Source organism: Monodon monoceros, unplaced genomic scaffold (genome assembly GCF_005190385.1).
Source record: "Monodon monoceros isolate NGI ecotype Baffin Bay Population unplaced genomic scaffold, NGI_Narwhal_1 Super_Scaffold_7, whole genome shotgun sequence".
Lineage (NCBI taxonomy): Eukaryota > Metazoa > Chordata > Mammalia > Artiodactyla > Monodontidae > Monodon > Monodon monoceros.
In genome coordinates this window covers 101957112-101978045 of record NW_021703784.1, presented here as the reverse complement: position 1 = coordinate 101978045, position 20934 = coordinate 101957112, and the positions used below count along the sequence as shown (strand labels likewise).

The following is a 20934-nucleotide window of genomic DNA, read 5'->3' as shown; positions in this document are numbered from 1 at the left end:
AGAAAAGGTTAATAGGGATTATCTCAGGGTGGTAGATTTTAGGAGATTTAAATTTATTTTCTTTATAGCTCATCTATATTTTCTCACTTACCTATAACAACACACTTTTAGATATTTTCAATGATCTATGCTTTGGATTATCCATACTGCATTGTCTACAGCCCTGGGTGTAACGTGGCCATTTTGCAATCACATCCAATCAAACAGCAAACACTTACTTTATTCCAAGTCCATCGGAGTTCTTGAAAATCAGAGGATCTCTTAAGCCACCCCGCTGGATATACTCTACATTAAAATCTGTCACCATAGGAAAACAATTGTTAGAAAGGCAAAAGGTTTAGCTGGAAAAAGACAAAAGGACCATAAAATGGATCCTAAATAATAAGGCAGAGATGGTATTTGCTATTTCTGTGTATACAGTTTTGCTGTTAGATAATACATGCTTGTTATTAAGAAGCATCTCTTAAGGTATAGGGAGAGCACACTGAGAAGCAGGGCTCAAGGGGTTTGCTAAATCTATACTTCCACAATAATTCAGAATTTAACCAACAGGGGATAGTACTATTGAGTCATCTCATAAATCCTAAGCAGAAATCATCGCCCTGTCACTTAGTAGCCTAAATATGTAACTCTGTCTACTACAGTACATACCATGACATCCTTGTCAGTTTGCCAAGGAACAAAGCTGCATGATACACATAGAGCTCAGTTTTGGTGGGGCAGGTACACGCATAAAAGGATTTTTATTATACTATTCTTAATTAAACCCAAACCAAGGGATGGGAGAAGAAGAAGGAAGAGGCCTTTAGGGGAAAATTCCAACATTCTTGCCCTAATAAACGCTTGCTTTTTCCAATATAGCAGAGAATGACTCACAGGGTGGGAGGACTGGGGCGGGGGTGTGTGCATGAGTGGCATTGAGTAGTAAGAGAAAATACAGATAAATAGCATCACAGCATCAACAGGCAGTACTTTGGCTGCAGAGATGCTGAGCCCACAGCTCCCAGAGTCTACAACTTCCTACATCAAGGGGCTGCAAGTCTGAACCCAAATGATACTGACCTCTTCCTTCCATAAAAGTAACAAAATTTGCATTATATTTGTTGGTGTGGAGTTTCTCTTCCAAGTCAAAAGTTCTTTTTCCTTCAATTTCATCATCTGAAATGCCATCATCTTCATAGCGTCGTCGCATGGTACCACGCTGGGGAGAGAGGGACATAAGGATGAAATCATGTACTTTTTCATGCCTTTCAGTTGCTATGTTAAGCATCAATTTTCCTTGCCTTATAGATCTTTTTCTCAACCAAAGGTCAGCTAATATTCTCAGAATGTACAAAATTTTAAATGAGTCACTAGGTTTCCTACTTTGTACATTTTACCACTGCTAACTCTTTGAGCCTAGAGATATAAATTTACAACGAAAATATGACCAAATCGGGTCTACTAAACATTTTATTTGTCTATCATTGCTTAAACTGTCTTCATAGACATTACAGGCCAGGATACAAAACATAATTTTTTCATGGGGAAGGCCCTTTCTAGATTAGCTTTCTAAAACAACCTTCAAGAATAGACTAAAACACTTGAATTAATGAAACAGAAACTCTTTTACAGCAGATAAAGAAAGTTAACCTAAACAACAGTATTCCAAACAGCAGACCATCAATACTTAGCATTAAGGATAGTGTCTTGCCAAAGAAAGATATACAAGTGGCCAAAAAGCACATGAAAAATGCTTGGGATCAAATGGCCAAAAAGCACATGAAAAATGCTCGGGATCACTAGTCATTAGGGGAAATACAAATTAACACCACAACGATACACCACTTCACACCCAATAGGATGGCTATTATCAAAAAGGTAGACGATAACAAGTGTTGGAGGGCATGTGGAGAAACTGGAACCCTTATACAGTGCTGATGGGAATGTAAACTGTTGCAGCCATTTTGGAAAACAGTTTGGCAGTTCCTCAAAAAGTTAAACACACAGTAAGTTATCCTATGGCCCAGCAATTTTAATCTTAGGTATATATCCAAAAGAATTAAAAACGCACGTCCATACAAAAACTTGTACACAGATGTTCATAGCAGAACATTATTTATAATAGCCAAAAGGCAGCAACAACCCAAATGTCGATCAATTGATGAATGTATAAACAAAACGTGGTTTATTTACACAATGGAATAGTAACTGGCCATAAAAAAGAATGAAGTACTGATATGTGCTGCAATATGGAAGAATCTTAAAAACATGCTAAGTGAAAGATGCCAAACACAGAAGACCATAATCACATTTTTATTTTTTTACTGTACAAATGGACTTTATTGTTTGCAACAGGAAGTGGAAGAGAGAGGATACGACAGATCCAGCTCCTGGGGCAGCTCCAGACTCGGTCACCGCCCTCAAAAAGTCATAATTTTATTTACATGAAATGTCCAGAAAAAGCAAATCCACAGAGATAGAAAGTAGATTAATGGTTGCAATGGGCTGGGGAAAGGGAGAGATAGAAAGTAACTGTTAACAGTATGGGTTTCTTTTGGGAGAAATTAAAAATGTTCTAGAATTAGATAGTGGTGATGTTTGCACAACTCTGTGAATATACTAAAAACCACTGAGTTGTACACTTTAAACGGGTGAATTTTATGGTATGTGAATAATCTTGTAAGCTTTTTTTTTTTAAGATAACACGTTGCTTATGCTGCAAATTTACCTTTTGGTATATTTTACTTCAGCCAGTGTTAAAATTTGTCGAAGTTTCTTGAATACATACACATAGGACAATTCACGTGGGAGACAATGAATGGTAAAGTAGCCCTACTCCAGTATGTGCTAAGGACAACCAAACCTGGAATTTAAAGTTAGATATTGATGATCTAGAATTGATTACATGGCACATGAATTTATATAAACACATAAGAAAATGAGACACTGTAGAAGGGTCTCTTAGGGAATGGGATCAGGGAAAGGGCAGAAATAAGTCATAAAATATAAAAACTACACACAGAGGAGAGCACACCAGAGGAGAGCAAGATTCAATTTAGCAGTTTTAGGTAGAAACACTGATAGATACCTGATAGCTTTTCCATATTTGGTAAAAAACTTTATAACACTCTTGGGCTTCCCTGGTGTCACAGTGCTTAAGAATCCTCCGCCAATGCAGGGGACACGGTTCAAGCCCTGGTCCAGGAAGATCCCACATGCCGCAGAGTAACTAAGCCCGTGTGCCACAACTACCGAGCCTGTGCTTTAGAGCCCGCGCGCCACAACTACTGAAGCCTGCACACGTAGAGCCCGTGCTCCGCAACAAGAGAAGCCACTGGCCCACGCACTGCAACGACGAGTAGGCCCCGCTCGGGGCAACTAGAGAAAGCCCACGTGCAGCAACGAAGGCCCAACACAGCCAAAAAGAATAAATAAATAAAATAAATATTTAAAAAAAACACAAAAAACTTTATAACACTCTTACCTAGCACTTTGTTGCCATAAATCACAGCTCAAAGGCCAAAAGACCTAATTTTAGTAGACCTCTCACTCTAAAAATGCCATCACTGCTCAAAATATTTTTAGTTACCTTTATATTTGAAAGGGGGGGTGGTATTTTCACCGACAATTTCTTAAATAGGTTCGTTTCTTAGAAGACACCACTCCGTTCTCTTCCTCACCTTATTTCATATATGTGTCTTTGAAGAGAACTCCAAAAGATGAGTTCCAAGTATGTCAAAAAGCAGGAACAATACCATCGGAATAAATGTAGTTTCCCACAATAATCACTTTTAGAAAGCATTCATTTGTGCCCAGAAATAAACCCACGCATACATGGTCAATTAATTTATGACAAAGGAGGCAAGAATATACAACGGGGAAAGGATAGTCTCTTCAACGAATGGTGTTGGGAAAACTGGACAGCTACATGCAAAAGAATGAAACTGGAGCACTATCTTATACCATATATAAAAATTAACTCAAAATGTGTTAAAGACTTAAATGTAATAAGACCTGAAACCATAAAACTCCTAGAAGGAAACATAGACAGTAAGCTCCTTGACATTGGTCTTAGCAATTTTTTTGGATCTGACTCCAAAGGCAAGGGAAAACAAAAACAAAAATAAACAAATGAGGCTACATCAAACTAAACAGCTTCTGCACAGCAAAGGAAACTACCACCAAAATAAAAAGGAAACCTACTGAATGGGAGAAGTCATTTGTAAATAATTTATCTGATAAGGGGTTAACATCCAACATATATAAAGAACTCATACAACTCAATAACAAGCAAACAAACAAACTGATTAAAAAATGGGCAGAGGATGTGAATAAACATTTTTCCAAAAAAGACACACGTGGCAAGAGGCACATGAAAAGATGTTCAATGACACTAATCATCAGGGAAATGCAAACCAAAACCACAGTAAGGTATCATCCTACACCTGTCAGAATAGCTATTATCAAAAAGGTAACAGGGACTTCTCTGGCTATCCAGTGGTTAAGACTCCATGCTTCCACTGCAGGAGGTGTGGGTTTGATCCCTGGTTGCGGAACTAAGATCCCTCATGCCACACAGAATGGCAAAAAATAAATAAATAAATAAAAGCGACTTCCCTGGTGGTGCAGTGGTTAAGAATCCACCTGCCAATGCAGGGGACACAGGTTTGAGCCCTGGTCCGGGAAGATCCCACATGCCACGGAGCAACTAAGCCCGTGCGCCACAACTACTGAGCCTGCGTACCACAACTACTGAAGCCTGCGTGCCTAGAGCCCATGCTCCACAATAAGAGAAGCCAGTGCAATGAGAAGTCCGCGCACCACAACGAAGAGTAGCCCCCAAAAGCCCACGCGCAGCAATGAAGACTCAATCAATCAATCAATCTACCATATCATCTAGCAATTCTACTACTGGGTATCTAACCGAAGAAAACGAAAATATGAATTTGAAAAGATATATGCGGGACTTCCCTGGTGGTCCAGTGGGTAAGACTCCGTGTATGCAATGTAGGGGGCCCAGGTTCGATCCCTGGTCAGGGAACTAGATCCCGCATGCGTGCTGCAACTAAGAAGCCCACATATGCAATTAAGAATCTGCATGACACAACTAATAAGTCCACATGCTGCAACTAAATTTCCCACATGCTGCAAGGAAGACCTGGTGCAGCCAAAAATAAATAAATATTTTTAAAAAGAAAAGATATATGCATCCTTATGCTCCCTGCAGCATTATTTATAATAGCCAAGATATGGAAGCAATCTAAGTGTCGATTTGATTGATGGATGAATAAAGATGTGGTATATGTGTACACACACACACACACACACACACACACACACACACACGATGGAATACTACTCAGCCATAAAAAGGAATGAAATCTTGCCATCTGCAGCAACATCAGGGTTGAGAGTATGACGCTAAGTGAAATAAATCAGGCGGAGAAAGACATACACTGCATGTATGTGGAATCTAAAAACCAAAACTAACAAAACAAAATCCAGAGTCATAAACAGAATAGATTGGTGGTTGCCAAGGGGTGGGCGTGGTGTGAAACAGGTGAATGGGATTATGAAGTACAAACTTCCAGCTATAAAATAAACAAGTCATGGGGATGTAATGTACAGCATGGGGCAATATAGTCAATAATACCGTATTAGCTTTGTAAGGTGACAGATGGTAAGGAACAATTGTGGTAACCATTTTGCAATGTATACAAATGTTGAATGTTGTACACCTGAAACTAATATAATATTGTATGTCAATTATACCTCAATTTCAAAGAGAAAAGAAAGCATTCTTTTGCATAAATTCTAATATGCACATCAAAAAAATCCCAGTCATATTTTCAAACTTTAACATTTCCTAGCTCAACTATTACTGACTCTTTTTCAGTCAAGATATCATCATCTTGATTATCCCAACATTTCTAACATGGTAGCCTGAAGTTCTCTGTCTCTTCTTTCTTTTTACATGCCTTTATTTTTCCTATATTCAAGAAGAATTATTCTTCCATTTGTACTTTCAATATGGAAAGTGTAAGGATATAAGGAAAACTCCTGCTGCAGCCAAGCTATGCCCATTTCTTAAGGACTACAGAAAAATTAAATTCTTGTTTTCTTTTGATTGTTGCAATTGGGAGGTCAACAGTAATGTGAAATTATTTGTGCTGGTTTTAACACTGTCAAGGATAAGGGTTCCCCCCCCATTCTCCTATCTATATGTAAACCCTGGTGAAAGTAAACATCTACGGCAAATCTCTAAGTGCTTAAAAAACATATTCAATCCTCAAAATAACCCTGGAAATAAGTAGTCAATGACACAATCTGCTACAGGTGAAACTCAAAAGGCAAGGCCACTTTAACACTAAGGAAAGCAGCCACCAATCTCCTCCAGCCTACCAACATTACCAAATAATTCTAAATGGTTTAACTAGCATGCTGTGCTTTTTTAAATTCTAGGTGCTTTTTGGCAACCTAAAGGATGTTTCTGGCCTCCCACAGACACCAGCCCTTGCCGAACCCAGTGTCACAGTAAACAGTAGGCACAAACTGAACTATGAAATCTATTCCAACCACATTTTCACTCAAAAGCAATTTGTACTTTCCAGGGTTAACAGTGAGTTTTACTCTTGAATAACCAATTATCATTTATTCTATTTAGATTACCAAACTATATAGCAAACTCATGTTTTCCAACTCACCATGAGCAAACTCATGGTGGCGCAGTGGTTAAGAATCTGCCTGCCAATGCAGGGGACACGGGTTCGAGCCCTGGTCCGGGAGGATCCCACATGCCACAGAGCAACTAAGCCCGTGTGCCACAACTACTGAGCCTGCACTCTAGAGCCCGTGAGCCACAACTACCGAGCCCGCGTGCTGCAACTACTGAAGCCTGCACACCTAGAGCCTGTGCTCCACAACAAGAGAAGCCACCGCAATGAGAGGCCCGCACACTGCAACGAAGAGTAGCCCCTGCTCGCCGCAACTAGAGAAACCCCACGCGCAGCAACAAAAACCCAACACAGCCGAAAAAAAAAAAATTTAGAAACTGCCTTAAAAAAATATTTACCACTCCTGGTCAGGTGGTAATTAACTATATTAAATGGTAAAAACAGCCACATAAATGGAATAGTTAACTCAAGTACTGACACATAAGATGAAGGGCTACAGATACTATACTATACTATACTATACTCTCCTAGATGGTTAGCTGTAGAAAAGACAATGGTGGGAATTCCTTGGCGGTCCAGTGGTTAGAACTCCACGCTTTCACTTCTGAGGGTTCGGGTTCAATCCCTGGTCGAGGAACTAAGATCCCACAAGCTGCAGCGTGGCCAAAAAAAAAAAAAAAAAAAAGGACAATGGTGCAAGAATAGATGCAAACAGGTATCCACTATTACATAGAAACATCTGGCATTCTCTTTTCTAAACATGTGTAAATGGAAAGCAACCTTTAAAACTATAAAAATTTTAAAAATTAAAAAAAATTTTTAAATGGTGCTGGGACAACTGGATATCCACATGTAAAAGAATGAAGCTGGACCTCTACCTCACACCTTATACAAAAAAACTAACTTAAAATGGATCAGACTTAAATGTAAAGGCTAAGACTATGCAATTCTTAGAAGAAACTGTGGTGTAAATATTCATGACTGTGGATTAGGCAACAGTTTCTTAGATAAGACACCAAAAGTACAAGTAACAACAACAAAATAGATTAACTAGATTTCTTCAAAATTAAAACTTTTTTTTTTTGTGGTACGTGGGCCTCTCACTGTTGTGGCCTCTCCCACTGCGGAGCACAGGCTCCGGACGCGCAGGCTCAGCAGCCATGGCTCACGGGCCCAGCCGCTCCGCGGCATGTGGGATCTTCTCAGCCCGGGGCACGAACCCGCGTCCCCTGCATCGGCAGGCGGACTCTCAACCACTGCGCCACCAGGGAAGCCCCCAAATTAAAACTTTTTGTGCTTCAAAAACACTATCAAGAAAGGTAAACGGCAATTTATAAAATGAGAGAAACTATTTGCAAATTATATATCTCATAAGGGTCTAATATCTAGGATATATAAAGAACTCTTACAACTTAAAAATGAAAAGGCAAAATATAAAATTAAAGTGGGCAAAGGTTTGAAAGAGTATTTTTCAAAGTATATAACTGGCCAATAAGCACATGAAACATCATTAGTCTTTAGCTCATCAGTCATTAAGGAAATGCAAATCAAAACCACGAGATACTATTTCACAACTACTAGGTAATAAGTGCTGGTGAGGATGTGAAAAAAGCAAAACCCTCATACACAGTTAGTGGGAATGTAGAACAGAGCAAATCTTTTGGAAAACAGTCTGGCAGTTCCTCAAATTGGTTAGTTACCATATGACCCAGAAATTCCATTCCTAGGTATTTACCCAAGAGAATGAAAACACGCCACACAAGAACATGTACGCCAACATTCATAGCAACATTATTCATTATAACCAGAGTAGATGGACACCCCAAGGGTCTATCAACTGACAAATGGCTAATAAAATATAGTATATATCCATACAATGGAATACAGTTGAGCAGAAAAAGGGAGTGAAGTACTGATAAATGCTACAAACACAGATGAACTTTAAAAAACACACTAAGTGAAAAAAGCCAATCACAAAGGACTACATAGTTTATGATTACCTTTATCTGAAATGGACAGAATAGGCAAATCTATAAAGCCAGAAAACACATTAGTGGTTGCCAGGGGCTGGAAGGAAGAGAGATGGGGAATAACTGCTAATGTGTACTGGGTTTCTCTGGGGTAATGAAAATGTTCTAGAATTAGATACTGGTAATGTTTTCACAACTTTGTGGATTTACTAAAAACTATTGAATTGCACACTTTAAAAGGGTGAATTGCCTAGCATATGAATTCTATCTCAATACAAAATAATGATGGGCAATCTGTAGAAGAATAAAGGTAATACAACGTACATGTTTAAGTAAAGCAATGTATTTTTATAAGAATAAAGTTTGATGTAGACCAATAGAAGACACATTGCCTGATATCATTTTTTTGAGAAAGCAAAGTCTTTTTCTAAACAATTTCCATAGACATTTCAGTTGATTTTATATGAAAGGACACAGACAAGTGACTAAAAAAAGTTGTTCAGTATTTAATGAACTACCATGATGTGCCAAAAATGCAGAAGCAGTTTGTTAGTTCTGAGAATTTCCACTCCATCTACTGATATAATTCACCACAATAACAGATTAAAGGAGAAAAATTACATGATCAGCTAGATCTGAGCTGTCCAAAATGTTAGCTACATGTGACTATGAGACTTAAATTAATTAAGATTAAATACATTTTCAACAAATGATGCAGGGAAAACTGGGTATCTGCACGCAGGAGAATGAAGTTGGACCCTTACTGACACCATACAGTACAAAAATTAACTCAAAATAGATCAAAGATGTAAACATAACTGCTAAAACTATAATAAAATTCTTAGACAAAAACATGGGAAAATCTTCACAGCATTGGCTTTAACGAGGATTTCTTAAACGATATCAAAAGCAAAAGCAAAAAAAACAGACAAAATGGACTTTATCAAAATTTTTAAAATTTGGGGACTTCCCTGGTGATCCAGCGATTAAGACTCCGTGCTCCCAATGCAGGGGGCCCGCTTTTGATCCCTGGTTAGGGAACTAGATCCCGCATGCCGCAACTAAAGATCCTGCACGCGGCAAAGAAGATCCCACATGCACAACTAAGACCCGGCACAGCCAAACAAATTAAATAATTTTTTTTTTTAATTTGTGCAAAGGACACTAATGACAGAGTGAAAAGAAACCATAGGGAGAAAATATTTGCAGATCATATATCTGATATGGGATCAGTATCTAGAATATATAAAGAACTCTTACAACTCAACAACAAAATAAACCCACTTCAAAAATGGGCAAAGGACTTAAACAGAAATTTCTCCGAAGAAGATACACAAGTGGCCAATATGCACTTGAAAAGATGTCTAACACATCACTAGAAATCAAACCCACAATGAGATACCACTTCACATCCATTAAGATTCCTATCATCAAAAAAACACAAAATAACAAGTGTTAGTCAGGAAGTAGGGAAATTGGAACCCTTATGCATTGCTGTTTGCAGCCTGTGTAAAAAAACAGTCTAGCAATTCCTCAAAAAAGTAAACACAGAATTGCCATATGATCCAATAATTCCACTTCTAGGTATATGCCCAAAAGAACTGAAAGCAGGGACTCAGACACCTTGACACCAACGTTCATAATACCATTATCCACAATGGTCAAAAAAAAAAAGGTGGAAATAGTCCCAAATTTCCATTGACATAAATAAAATGTGGTGTTTATATATACAATGAAATATTATTCAGCTATAAAATGAAATGGAGGTCTGATACATGCAGCAACATGGATAAACCTGCAAGACATTATGCTAAGTGAAATAGGTCAGACATAAAAAGATAAAATATTGTATGATTCCACTTATGAAGTACCTAGAGTAGACAAATTCATAGAGAAAGTAGATTAGAGGTTACCAGGGGCTGGGTGGAGGAGGAATGGGAAGTTACTGCTTTATGATTACAGAATTTCTATTTGGGGTAATGAAAACAAGTTTTGGAAACAGTAATGATGGTAGTACACTGAATTAATACACTTAAAAATGGTTAGAATGGCAAATTTTGTTATAAATATTTTACAATTTCTAAAAATTAGTAATGTAATATATCAAAAATCTCCCTTTGAGAATCACTGTACAGGAACTTCCCTGGTGGTGCACTGGTTGAGAATTCGCCTGCCAATGCAGGCGACACGGGTTCTATCCCTGGTCCGGGAAGATCCCACATGCTGCAGAGCAACTAAGCCCGTGCGCCACAACTACTGAGCCTGCGCTCTAGAGCCTGCGTGCCACAACTACTGAAGCCTGCGTGCCTAGAGCCCATGCTCCACAACAAGAGAAGCCCCCGCTTGCCGCAACCGGAGAAAGCCCATGCACAGCAACGAAGATGCAACGCAGCCAATAAAAAAAAGAATCACTGTACAATTCTATCATTTTATATCAAATAGTTTTTCTTGCTAAGATAATCAACCTGTGAGAATCAGGAAATATGACAGTATTATTTTACAAAGAAAAAGAAAGGTAAAACTGACCTAAGTTAACCCTCTTAGAAAACAGCAGAAAAACAAGAAAGCAAAAGTGTCTAAAGGGAGAAATTATCTAGTGTCAATTCTACTATTGCTACTTTCTGTGTGATCTTAGGCACTTAAGTAAATCATTTAACCTCTCTAGATCCTAGTTTTCCCCTGGAGGTAAATAATTCAAGGTCCCTTTGTGTTCTAAAATAAAGTCCTCAACAATCTGATTCCATCTAAGATATCAGCCTTGCTCCCTTTTACATTATACCATGTTGAAATTTTGCTACATACCGGTCCCCCAGGTCTGCCTGCCCTTATTCATAGACTATCTAAATTCCAGACCTAGCCCTCTCTGTCCTGACCAGAGACACTGAGAGAGACCAGTGGTGGGTTGGCAGGGTAGCCCTCCTAGGGACTTCCACATCGTCCTGCTGTCTGCCTACCCCCCCCCCATATTAAACAAACCTCCGTGTATCTCAATCAACCAGATGTTAGAGGCAGTTCTTTCTGGAGAGCTTAGGCAATTCCCATTCCCCTAGGGATACAAAGGAGTCAGAGAATGAAGAAATTGTATAAAGTATGAAAAGGCAGTTAGTTTTTTATTAATGACACCCACAAGGGCTACTGCTCTGAAGGTGAACTATGATGCCAGGGCAAAATTACAGTAGTAATAGCAGTTAACATTTGAGTGCTTACCACGTACCGAGTACTGTAATAAGCACTATGCATGTATTAACACATAGAAGAATATTATCCTCTCTACTTTATAAAAATAAAAAAGGCAAATGTAGGATAGAAGTAACTTGCCCAAGTTACAAACTTAGTAATTGGTGCAGCTGAGATTGGAACCCCGGCACTTTGGTTTTAGAACCAATGGTCTAACCACCCTATACTACTGAAATCATTTTGGAATGAAACTTCAGCCAGACCAGTAGCTTGAGACAGCTGGAAGTAACTGTCAAAGGAAGAAGACACCCAGACAGCTGAAATGACTCTGTCAGCGAGAGGAAGTAAAGTGGTGGGACCTACTGGCAACAAAGGAGACTATCTATAAATCAGAAAACCATGATTGGTAGAAAGAAGATTAGCAAAAGACCTTCCCTAAGGTTGGAGGTTTCTGATATTTGCTAAGGGATACTACATTTCTAGCTATGCCACTATTTATTTAACATTCTACCATTCCTGACTTCTAATTCTAGCTTTTACTTGACAAATTATCTTACTGGACATTCAGCTATTCTGGCTGAAATAAAAATATTGCTATTCCTAACCAGAGATCATTTTATATCAGAGTGCTTTGAACTTAGTACATTTATTGTGTATGGTATTAAAATTTGTTCTCATTCTCTGTATTTGTAGTCAGTGACATTTATTACACACCTTCTGTAAAAATGAAATTGCCAACATTTTTTTTTTAAGATTTCTATGTCTCCTATTTTCTCTAAGATTCTGATCTATCTGAGATAGATCTACCCCACTACCTGATAGAAAAGTTTTTAATTACACAGCCTCTTTGCTGGTGATGGTATAAGAAGCCAAGTAATAACTCGATTTTCATGTCCACATCATGATACTGCTTTAAAAAAAGTTTGGGGCATCTTTTTATAAATTTATAAAGCTATGTGGATTAAATCTGAATCTTTCCAACATATACCAAATCCCCTATTTGATAAGTGCTTAATAAGCTCTTATACATCTTTAAAGAAAGAAGCTGAGGTTCTCAACTAGCCTCTATCACAAAAGTATGGACATATACATACCCTAAAAATCAATTGAACTTTAAAGTGTTGTTCTCATTTTCTTTCCTTCCATATTTTTGAAAACCCATCATTACTGTAAGATCACACACTGGGACAGGTACATATGTAGATGGATCGTTGCCTACCACCTTCCTATGTGTGTATGTGTGGTTTGTGCTATAAAAATTATTTGAGGGGACTTCCCTGGCAGTCCAGTGGTTAAGACTTCGCCTCCCAATGCAGGGGGTGGGGGTTCGATCCTTGATCAGGGAGCTAAGATCCTACAAGCCCTGTGGCCAGAAAACCAAAACATAAAAAAAAAACAGAACAAATCAATAAGGACTTTAAAAATGGTTCCCATCAAAAAAAATCTTAAAAAAAAAAATGAGAAAAATAAGTTCTTAAAAAAAAATTATTTGAACACTTACTCATTCATAGAACAGGACACTGAACATGGAGTAACAGCCAGATGCTCTGCATACAAAGATAAAAGGCACAGTCCTAGCCCTGAAGGAGACTGCTGGCCAGTAGGGGGAGACAGATATGTAAATAAATTACAGTATTACAATTCAATGTGATAATGTACTGTATTAAGATAGGTAGATACAAATGTTATTAAAGTCCAAGAAGAAGAAGTAACAGAATGGTTGGTGAAGGCTCCACATAAGAGAAGAAATGTCTGTTCATTCATAATAACTTTACTGAACACCTACTAAGTGCCAAGGACTATAGATACAGACTCTATATTGCTCCTCTATAGCAGTGACCTCTTCAAACTTTTTTGGGTTTCCCCCTCACCCTACTGGATTACTCAGGACCTCCGTATTAAATGAGAGGGTGTGGATAACATTTTTCAAAAATAAAAGCTTATAATCTTTGTTTAGAAAATGTGATAATTTCATTACACCTCATGAGGGATTTTAATGGGAACACCCTAAGGTAGTACAAGAACAGTAGGAACCACTGCCTTACAGTGACTGAACCTTGGGCCCAAGTTTTTACCTTTTGATTTAACACTTACTGGCCCTTAAAATAAGAGGCCTGACCACAAAGATAAAGGAAGGCACATGCTTAGTTTTAACACGACTGCTTTAATGTATTACAAAGAATGTGTACTGATCAACTGACATGGCTGAAAAGCTTGCATTTCTTTTGTTGACAGTTCAGCCTTCAAATATTTTCTGGGCTAACTGAAGATCACGTTCTGCAGAGATCAACAGTACACAGAACACTTTCTATATATGAAAGATGTTAGCAGATCATAGTAATTCCAACAAGGCAGAGTAATCCATAAATAGAATTTGGCAAGAAGCTTTATTCACACCTAAGTCTCTGATTAAAAAAAAAAAGATAGCTGAGAAGGCACAATGGTCTGAAGAAGAGGGATATATAACACAAAGTGAACTTTTCCCCTAAAAGTTCCCTCAGAACTAATATCAAATACCTACTATATACAGAATGATCCTAAAATTCTGAGTCAGGATACAGTTACTCAACCACAAACATGTCCTCCAAAAAACCAACTGGCTGAGAAATGAGTTAAAGTGCTGGATCTCTTCCACCAACATGCCCTGCTTTTCTGCATACTATGTGGTATAATCAACTGTTCAGTGTGCTTGCTGCACAAGTAACCATGATATCACCACAATTCTGTAAAGAAAAAAACTGTGGCTACAAGTAGCCAAATCATTCTCTGAAATTCAGGATGAAGACAGGCATCTCAACACCATCTTTAAGAGAAATAATCTGAGTTCAGACATTATAGAAAAAGCACATTTTTATTCCCCTAAAGGTTTTTACTAGAATATACATACATTCTTCTTCTTGGATACTGGCAAAAGTAGTACTCAGCAATATTACACTATCAACATGCAAATGTTCAATCCGTTTATCCTCCCAAAGTAGCCTAGTCAAGCCATCAGAGAAACTGGAAATAAGTAACAACATTTGTCAATGTCCAAGTCATGTTGGGGGTTTTACTTCTTTTTTAGATTTATTTATTTATTTATGGCTGCGTTGGGTCTTCGTTGCTGCCCGTGGGCTTTCTGTAGTTGCAGCGAGCAGTGGCTACTCTTTGTTGTGGCGCGCGGGCTTCTCCTTGCGGTGGCTTCTTGTTTTGGAGCACAGGCTCTAGGCGCACAGGCTTCAGTAGTTGCAGCAAGTGGGCTCAGCAGTTGTGGCGCATGGGCTTAGTTGCTCCGCAGCACGTGCGATCTTCCCGGACCAGAGATCGAACCCGTGTCCACTGCACTGGCAAGCAGATTCTTAACCACTGTGCCACCAGCGAAGTCCCAAGGGGGATTTATTTCTTAAATAACTGGGAAATAAAGATGTGTAATTCCCCACCCTACCTTCTATCCCGCTTTCAAATCTTCACCTCCTTTTAGTAACCATAGAATGATTTTTAAACTCAGCACTCTTACTATATGACACTCAAAAATTAATCTACTCATTGCCAACCCCCCCAAATTAATCTGAATTAAGTGAAATCATTACCCAAAAGGAACATAAAATGTTTGCTTTTTCTAATTGTGCACCTCCTAGAGCAGAAAAGGGAATTTTGGAAGGCCTAATCACTAGGAAATAATCTTCAAATGACCTGCACACAACCAAAATGGATAATACCACCCACCAAAAATGGAAACAATAATGAACTCAGTAATATTCAGTTTATCCCTCAACTCAACAAATTTCTTAACTTTATTTTCATTAGCCAATGAACATCCATTGAGATTCAAATACTCCCTAAACACTCATGTTTACTGCCTGGTTTGTTTCTATAGCAACAGACACCCAGAATCCAGAAACAAAGATAATGCCTAGTTTTTTCACCATCTTCGGTAACTGATGCAACTGTAAGCCATTAGTATGATATGTGGCACAAGCCACGCCATTTCAGTTCCTAGAAGGTAAAGACTAGTGTATTTGTTAGGCAAAACAATTTGTAGAAAAAGAAAAAGCCCCTAGAAGTTTACCTTAAATCTAATGGGGAAGTAAGAGTGTGACCTTTCTGCCAGTCACTGAGAAAGGTACTGCAAACCTAAAAGGACAGCTTGTTCTGGAAAACACTAACTCTAAACATTTACTCAGTAAATGATATGAACCATTAAATGTGTCCCACATGCTGCTTCTCCTCAATTTTAGGGGAGTTTGGGGAGACAGCAAGCAGTCACTTGAAGCCAGATGATATTAGATAAATGTACCTATCTCCAGCCTTGCTATATTCCTCTGATCAGGATGCTTTTCTCCATGGCCCTCCTCTCTGGAGCTATGATTAATGTTTTGATTCACAAACAAAGATCAATCTCTTCACCAACACATGACCTCTTTCAAACTGTCAAACTTGAGATTTAGAGGAGTCATGAAATTTCATGCTTAGGAAGAGAAGCTCTGGAAGGAACTGGCAAAAGATGAAGAGCTGGTATTTTAAACTGTCCCCCACAAACACATATACTCCTCCCCTTTCCCACTACCATGATAATATTATAATCCTGTCAAGACCTTTTTCCTTCTCATCTTTCAGTCACTCATTTGTGCCACCCAAGGAAGGTTAAAGCACAGAAAACTATGTCTTCACTTCTGAATTTACCTAGAAATGTTAGTGTAAGAGTGGTAAACTGACCCATAGCATTGAGAAGCCCAAGAGCAAAAGGAATACTTAGATAAAGCAGTTATACTCAAGCTATGAGAGAAACCAATAATGCAAGTTAATGACCACATATTTGCTAACTTCTCCAGACATCTAAAACATTACCAATCACCTTCAACCAAGTGAACAATCTTAGAAAATTCACCTTCAGATATGACCCTATTTATTACTTATTATTTTTAGCAAAACTACATAATGAGAACAAAGGAACTGGAGTCAGAGTGGGTGTGGGCCTGGTCTAGGTACCGGTACTTTGAGCTTCAAATTCCCGAAGCTTCCATTTTCTTGTGTGAAAATGTCAAGACTTTCACTTAATGCACAGGATTGTGGTGAGGTTTAAATGAGAACATATGCACAAGTACTCTGCAAACTGTAAAGCGTCCCATACATAAAAAAAGGCTGAATGTAGTAGTGGCAGAGTCTAGGGTTCAAATAATGGTTCTGCCTCTCACTGTACATGAGCTACTTTAAAAATTAAAATAGAAGCCATCGCACAGGACTGTATGAGGATTAAGTGAGATAAAAGACGTGAAGTAGCCAGCACATGTCCAAAAAAATATTAGCAACTATGGTTTTGAACAGGAATCAACACTGGACTGGGAAACAAACTATCTTTCCCAAAAAGAGCGGTTTATGTGGCTAGAGACAAGTCATACCTCACATGCTTTTTCTCCAACAGCATTAAACATCAGATAAGATTTTTTCCTCCCTTATCATCCCAAGTGGCAAAGCTTCTAATAAGTTTCCTAAGTCTATCCCTTTCACGAGCTCTTTTACGTTTTCACCATCTCTATCTCCTTACATCAAATATCTAATCCTAGGGATGAAATTTCAGGAAATGCAGCAACTGTACCCTCTCCATCCCCACACTGTCAGCAATTTAATATGAAGTGGTCATTGCTGGAAGGTGTTATTTGGGAGAAGCCTAAAAGTCTAAGTGGTAGAGCTGGCTCTACTGTTGTTGATTTCTGGGTAGCAGGAACTTTAAGGAATGGTCATATGTGAACAGGGGAAGTGCGGAGCCAGAAGATAGAGGAGCTATGTGCTTATATAAGAACAAGTTTTTGGACATTAAGACAGACAGAAGGCTGAAGACAGACTAAAGGAGAAAAGAGAACTGACCAACAAAACTAGAAGGCTTAGAACACAGTTCAATTCTTGACATAAAATAAATTTCACACCTCCCTGCCTGTGTTGCTCTAAAATCTCAGAAAGTGCTATAGAAGTAATCATGTACATTTACAGAAAACAAGAATTAAATCATCTATTGCTATGATTCTCTTGTATTGTTCGGATATAATGAAAGAAAACCCTGGTGAAAAGTATACAATTATGTTAGAATTTTATACTGCCAAGAGAAAGGGCAATAACCAAATAAACTGAAATGATTTAATAAATTGTAATTCATCCTTCACTATACTTGTTAGGAAGCTTGTTTAGTAGTGGAAGGAAGTTCCTGAGAGAGACAGAGTAAAGAATCAAAACAGGGACCTAAAAAGCTCTTTTCCCACCATCATCCTCATAGAGATTCTAAGCCTGTGTGTCCCACAGCCTTTGTACTAGGACTTACAGGACTTACATGTCCTGAGTACTTACTATAGGCTGAGTTCTGTCCAAGACAGAACAGAAATAAATAGAAGAGAGCGGCTATTTTCAAGAAGTTCATAATTTGTTTGGAAAACAGCACCCACTTAATTAAGAAAAGACTAGAGGCACAGGCAAGAGCAGAATGAGAACGAGAACTTAAGAGTAGGTTTAGACAATCCAATTTCACACAGGTGCGTGTTGCTATGAAATGCTACAGCTAAATATCAATGTGACTAGATGTTACTACGTTTTCTATCATAATAATAGGTAACATATGAATGCTTCCTTGTGCTAAGCATTTTTGAGCCCATTTTTCTAGCTCATTTATAATCCTCACAACAACCCTATGAAGACAGTAAAATGCCAATTTTAGTTATGAAGAAAGAATCAAAAAGGTTGGGTAAGAAGCCAGGATTACTCAACATGTAGCTGAGCTGGGACTCAAATACAGCCAACTATCATTAAAAAAAGCCTATATTCTAAGTCAAACTCACAGAAGCAGAAAGTAAAATGGTGGTTGCTAGGGATTGGGGGAAGGAAGAAACAGGGAGTTGCTGTTCAGTGTGTATAAAGTTTCAGTTATGCAAGATGATCTGTTGCACAACACTGTGCTTATAATTAACAATATTGCACATTTAAAAACTTGTTGAGAGGGCTTCCCTGGTGGCGCAGTGGTTAAGAATCTGCCCGCCAATGCAGGGGACACGGGTTCAAGCCCTGGTCCGGGAAGATCGCACATGCCGTGGAGGCCCATGCGCCACAACTACTGAGCCCACGTGCCGCAACCACTGAAGCCCGTTTGCTTAGAGCCCATGCTCTGCAACAAGAGAAGCCACCGCAATGAGAAGCCCACGCACCGCAAGGAAGAGTACTCCCTGCTCGCCGCAACTAGAGAAGCCCGCGCGGCAGCAACGAAGACCCAACGCAGCCATAAATTAAATAAATAAATAACAATAAAAAAAATAAAAACTTGTTGAGTACAGATCTCAGGTTATATATATATATATATATATATATATATATATATATATTTCTTAACCACACAAAAGAAGTGCGACTCCCCGTCTGCAAAAAAAACACAGACAAAAAAAAGAAACAAAAAAAACAAGCCTACATTCTTACCCCTATGCCAGAAGTTCTCGAACTTTTTGGTTTCAGGAATCCCTTACACTCTTAAAAATTACTGAGGACCCCAAATAGCTTTTGTATATGTGGGTTACATAGGTCAATATTTAGTGATTACAAATTAAAATGGAAGAATTTTCTAAGTATATAATTGCAAAACAAGACAATGTCTTGTATTTCCACAAAGGCTCAAGGAAAACTTCAGGATTTCACTGGACCACAATGAAGTTACAGAGATTACAGACAGCAGTTATAATCAAACAGTAGCTAGTAACAGCACAATATGAGTACTGAAAACTGAGTTAATCTCTGAAAAAACACATTTAAATCCTACTACTTTACAAAATTTTAGAAAACACAGGAATACACAAATACACACTCTATTAACCCTGAGAGTGATGTCATCACACATCATGTAAGCTCTGGAAAACTCCACTGTATTTCTGGAAAATCTCCACTGATTAGTGAATAAGACAGAAAAAGGCAAATAACATCTCAGTATTACTATGAAAATAGTTTTGACTTCACAGATCCCTATACATAAAAAAATCCTGAGTATATATCATACTGTGGGAACCACTGTTCCACACCAATCTTCTTTAAATCATGGGTCATAAAAATCAATGTAGGTCAGATATGCATTTTTAAAATGAAATAAAAGAATAGGATGATATGGAGAGTATAAGAAAACACAGTAGGCTAAGTACCATTTCCTGAAACTGCTGTTAAAATCATGTACACCCATGTGTATGAGTGTACTAGGTCCTAACGAAAATGTATTTCCTGGACTTCCCTGGTGGCGCAGTGGTTAAGAATCCACCTACTAAAGCAGGGGACATGGGTTCGAGCCCTGGTCCAGGAAGTTCCCACATGCCGCAGAGCAAGGAAGCCCGTGCGCCACAACTACTGAGCCTGCACTCTAGAGCCCATGAGCCACAACTACTGAGCCCGTGTGTCACAACTACTGAAGCCCGTGCGCCTAGAGCCTGTGCTCAACAAGAGAAGCCACCGCAATGAGAAGCCCGTGCACCACAACGAAGAGTGGCCCCTGCTTGCCGCAACTAGAGAAAGCGTGCAGCAACAAAGACCCAATGCAGCCAAAAATAAAATAAATTAAATTTAAAAAAAAGAAAATGTATTTCCTACTGCAGCTCAGTCAAACACTGAAAAACACTGTACAACATACTAATTTCCCTATACTACTGCCAAAGCAGAGGCTATACACACATAACCTACAATCTGTATACTAAAAACTGAGAATTTGTTATAAGCTAGATATTCTCCAACATGAAGGCAAATAAAGGTTTCAGGTGGATACAATTTCTATAAATTGAATAAAGTCACAGGTCACCTCACCACGCTATCACGCTGTTGCCACAGCCACCACTAAAGCTTTCCTACCACCTTTGCTTCCACAGTCAGTTCAGGTAAATAGGAAGGCAAGAGTTATCCAAGCTCCATCAGCCACAAATAAAGGTGCTCTTCCCTTCCCTGTAAACAGAGCTCTTGCTCTTAATCACAGGTTGACTTCCTAAATGAAGGGCCTGCCTTCAGAGCAAACTGGTCAACAATCACTTTGCTGCTGGCGTTATGGTTACTGCTCTCATCCTGAATCTATATGATTTCCTGGGTCAAAACAGCAGCATTCAGACAATGGTTCAAGTTGTAGATCTCTCTGTATCCTGGCAAAGGCAGGT

The 20934-nt window shown here is 38.7% G+C and overlaps 1 protein-coding gene across 3 annotated transcripts in view; it reads right to left on the bottom strand.

Moving 5' to 3' along the window:
• The window catches only part of KDM2A (lysine demethylase 2A), a 104524-nt gene that overhangs the window by 41538 nt on the left and 42052 nt on the right, over positions 1 to 20934 (bottom strand). For 2 of the 3 annotated variants that reach the window (XM_029209036.1, XM_029209039.1), the window contains 2 exons: positions 1063 to 1201; positions 219 to 297 (listed from right to left, as the gene is read on the bottom strand). In XM_029209036.1, the coding sequence (XP_029064869.1) occupies positions 219 to 297; positions 1063 to 1201 (218 nt within the window). Of the gene's footprint in view, positions 1 to 218; positions 298 to 1062; positions 1202 to 2710; positions 3062 to 20934 lie in introns of those variants that run through there. The other variant, XM_029209037.1, reaches the window with a different exon arrangement.